Below are 3569 nucleotides of genomic sequence, written 5' to 3' on the forward strand. Positions count from 1 at the left end.
ATCTGTGGATGTGGATTTAGTTGCACCTCTGTAAACATTCTTCCAGTAACAGTCTCACAGCACCACAGCCCCCATAGCAGTTAGAGCCAGGCAACATTTTAGTCTCTGTTGGCCAGATTTCAGAGCGACAGAAGTTCACCTCCCCTTAAAACCATTTTGGTTTTGGAAAAGCTGCGCTTTAGATCAAATCCAATTAACAAACTTGTTAGAAATCAAGCAATACCTGCATAGGTTAACGTGTGTAAGCCTAAAGAGGGAGATTTTAGAGGAGTACAAATAATTACTGACTTGTCCCATAATGAACCAACCTGATGTTGGGCCCGGCTTACTAACAGTGAAATGTCAGGGAGGATCAAGCTGATCAGCAAGGGCAGAAAATACAGCAGGAACAGGAGACTTTGTTGCCTGTATGCAGATTGTACAAATGGTATGCCTAGGTGTAACACAGAGGCTGACTGTTCAGGCATTTTCAGCGTCTCTTAGGTGGAACAGCTTCTAAGAAAGCTCACAAGAAGACAGACAGCTTTTGACTTCACCCTGAGTAGCATTTGGGATCTGGTTTGAAATCTCATATTTGAAGAGCCATTCTGCGACAACTGCCTTAACATGCTTTGATGCAGTATTGTTACAGGAGCAGCAGCAGCCAAAACATTCAGCAAATTTGTCCTCGGTTTCAAAAAGAGAACTATGTAAAAATAACAGTTTGTTAAAAAGTAATTTTAAAAGTGCAGCTGAATTCCATTTTCAGAGGCAGCAAGGGAGCTATCTGAAGACGCACATTTTAGAAACTTAAGGTCTATATGCACTTGGCTTACGAAGGAAGGCTTGAGAATGGGCAAAAAGGAGACAGCACAGGTAAACAACAGGCTAAAGGAGGTTATTCAAAACAAGACAAGAAACAAGATTATTAGAAACAGATTATTAAATCATTAGAAATAGAATATTAGAGGTTATTAGAAACAAGAAACAGCTTTCTTTAAGAAAAAGGTGAAGTAATACTGCAATGAAAAAAATAGAAACCCTACATATTCCTGCAGAGCAAATGTAAGAAAACAGTTAGACTGGAGCCCCCCCTCTTCCCCCAAAGGTATCAAAATTAATAATCTTTCTTCAGTCCTTAGGAACAGGAAGCCTTCCAGGAGTCTGCTAGACTAATTGATAACCATGGTATTAATATGAGTACTCAGAGAAAACAAGGCCATTGCAGAGAAGTCCATAAACTGTTTGAGTCAGCATTCACCAGTGGATATCCTGGAAATTGAAGGGATTTTGAAGGAAGAAGGGATCAAACTGATAAAATGAATGGTAAGAAACCACTAGGACCAGGTGGAAATTGCTAACGTGTGTGTAAGTACAGTTTGAAAAGCGTACCGACACCCGCTGCCTGCAGGATGGAAAATGGGGTGTCAGTTTTTAAAAAGAGTTCCATGGAGGCCAGGGTCCCTGACGGGCTGGGACAGGCAGTCTGCTCTCTCTCCCTTGCCAATCAGTAGAAACTACGGTGGGCAACAGAACTAGGCGACACCTGGATAAATATGATCTACCTGGAAGAGTCAACAAAACTTTTGGAGGGGGAAATTCTGCCTTATGAGTGTACTGAATTCCCTGAAGAGTCAACCTACACGTGGAGAAAAGTGGTGTGTAAGTTGCGTTTCCAAGGGGTAACTCATCTGCTTGGAGCAGACAAGGGAATGTGTACCTGTCTGAAGCACCTGGAATCTTCCTTTCCAATCACACATTTCTCCCCTAAACAGCTGTTTCTCTCACCTCTTCCCAAGACCTTTCTGAGATACCTTAAGACTCAGTGCTGAATAAGGTGCGTCTCAATCCCTCTGTCACCTCCTTTAACTTCCTCTGTTCCCAGGAATGCAACTTCCTACTTCCCTTCTGTCATGAGATGAGCAATACTGTCCTGAGCCTGGAAAGTGGTGTCAAGGGACAGAGCTTTAAAGGGTAGATTTCTAGGGGGAATTGAAAGCATTTTAACCACCATAATTACAAACTCCCTGTTCTTTGTGCTGTGCCTCCATTTCTAGGTCACCTTGAAGAGGGGATACTACGTGAGCATGCAGGAATGAACCTACTCTCAAAGCCTGAAAACCCCCTGCTCGCTGACTCCTTAGCAGGTAAAGCGGAATGGATGTGTGCAGATCCCCTGCCAGACTTCCTGTGACAGGAACATTTCAGAAGGAAAACAAAACACCTTTCTCTGGACAATCACAGGAATTCTGCGCTGCTACAGCCTTTCCTCATGGAATCCACTTGGAGCTCAAACGCACTGTTACCCTCTGGCACTGCCGCATTTCTACTGTTCATCTGATCAGGTGTGATTTTTGCTCATGAACAGCAGTCCAAAATATCAGATCCACTATACTGCTTAAAGATCTTATTTCTTAAAATAGCCTAAAGATCTCATTTCTTAAAATAGCTCCATTTAAGTTTTAGACCCTTTTTATAAGTTAGGAGTGCTGTGGCAATTCAGGTATCTTTTACAGCCTTCCGATCTCCTGTGGAACCACCACAAATTTCAGCTGTGGTAGGTCTCCTTTTGTGCTGGATTTCTGCAGGGCTGCACCCTGCTATTTGCACGCAGCAAAGCGATTGTTTTCTTCCACAGTGGCTGGAATAAATTTCTCAGAACTTCTAATTCATTCAATCGAGGGCCAAGGGCTGGGGAAAATGTAGCTGCTGCAGCCCCTGTAGTTGTTATTATGGTCAGAAATATAATTGTAACTGGTGGTAGAAAGAGACTGAGTCAGCTAAAACAGCGGAGCAAAACGTCAGCAGCATCAAGTGTTAAGGCCACTCGGTTTTAAAATGACAGCCCTTCTATCTGTGGCTTTTCCTTTCTTTGAGAGGGCTCCACCTTTCAGGATTCTGTGTTTTGAGATACTGTCTTCTGAGCAAATAGGAACAGGCATGATTGCTCTCCCAGAAATACAGCTTTTTAGTAAACTAGCTTTAGAGTTGCTCCTGACACACAGATGCTGAGCATAAGCCTGCCTCTCTACTTGCAGATGCACCCCGACCAAAGGAAGACGACACGCTGCATTGTGTTTCCGTGCTGGGAAGAGGTCTGGCTAGGCGTTACCTTCTCACGCTGCCCATGGCACAAGAAGGAAACGGGGGCACGTCGGATCTGGAGCACTCTTTGACCGAGTCCCTGCTGTAGATGGTTGGGCCCGGTGACCAGAGCTTGGCAACCCGCTCATAATGTTGTTCAAAGCTTCAGAGCACGCTTAATCGTCAAACCCGTTTCATCCTCCCTTGGCCGCAGAGCACCTCTCCCTCCCCTTCTCCCACACGCCCCCAACGAGCTCCGCTGACAGGCCTGGGAAGTCAGACGTGGGGTGGCTGAGGGTAGAGCGGGTTTCCACGTTCGCATCCTCGCACAAGACGAAGGAGGTCTTAGGTGGGGTGGGCCTACCTCTGCTGACAGAGGCCTTCCCGCAGAGCTGGGATAGCCAGGGGAAGAGGCGGGAAGCGCCTCTCCCTTCTCCCTCATCCTACGAGCTCCTCTTCCCCCCGTTGCCGGAAGGCATCCCACCTCCCGGCCTCCTCCAGGGCTG

The 3569-nt window shown here is 45.8% G+C and overlaps 1 protein-coding gene across 1 annotated transcript in view; it reads left to right on the forward strand.

The window, feature by feature from the left end:
* Nucleotides 1–800: 800 nt before the first annotated feature.
* The window catches only part of EIF4E (eukaryotic translation initiation factor 4E), a 25451-nt gene continuing 22682 nt past the window's right edge, over nt 801–3569 (forward strand). Inside the window, exons 1-3 of the mRNA XM_035890352.1 lie at nt 801–855; nt 2037–2126; nt 3018–3168. Coding sequence (XP_035746245.1) covers nt 801–855; nt 2037–2126; nt 3018–3168 — 296 coding nt within the window. The remainder of the gene's footprint in view (nt 856–2036; nt 2127–3017; nt 3169–3569) is intronic.

This window comes from Egretta garzetta, unplaced genomic scaffold (genome assembly GCF_000687185.1).
Source record: "Egretta garzetta isolate BGI_Z169 unplaced genomic scaffold, ASM68718v1 scaffold72, whole genome shotgun sequence".
NCBI classification, from domain to species: Eukaryota; Metazoa; Chordata; class Aves; order Pelecaniformes; family Ardeidae; genus Egretta; species Egretta garzetta.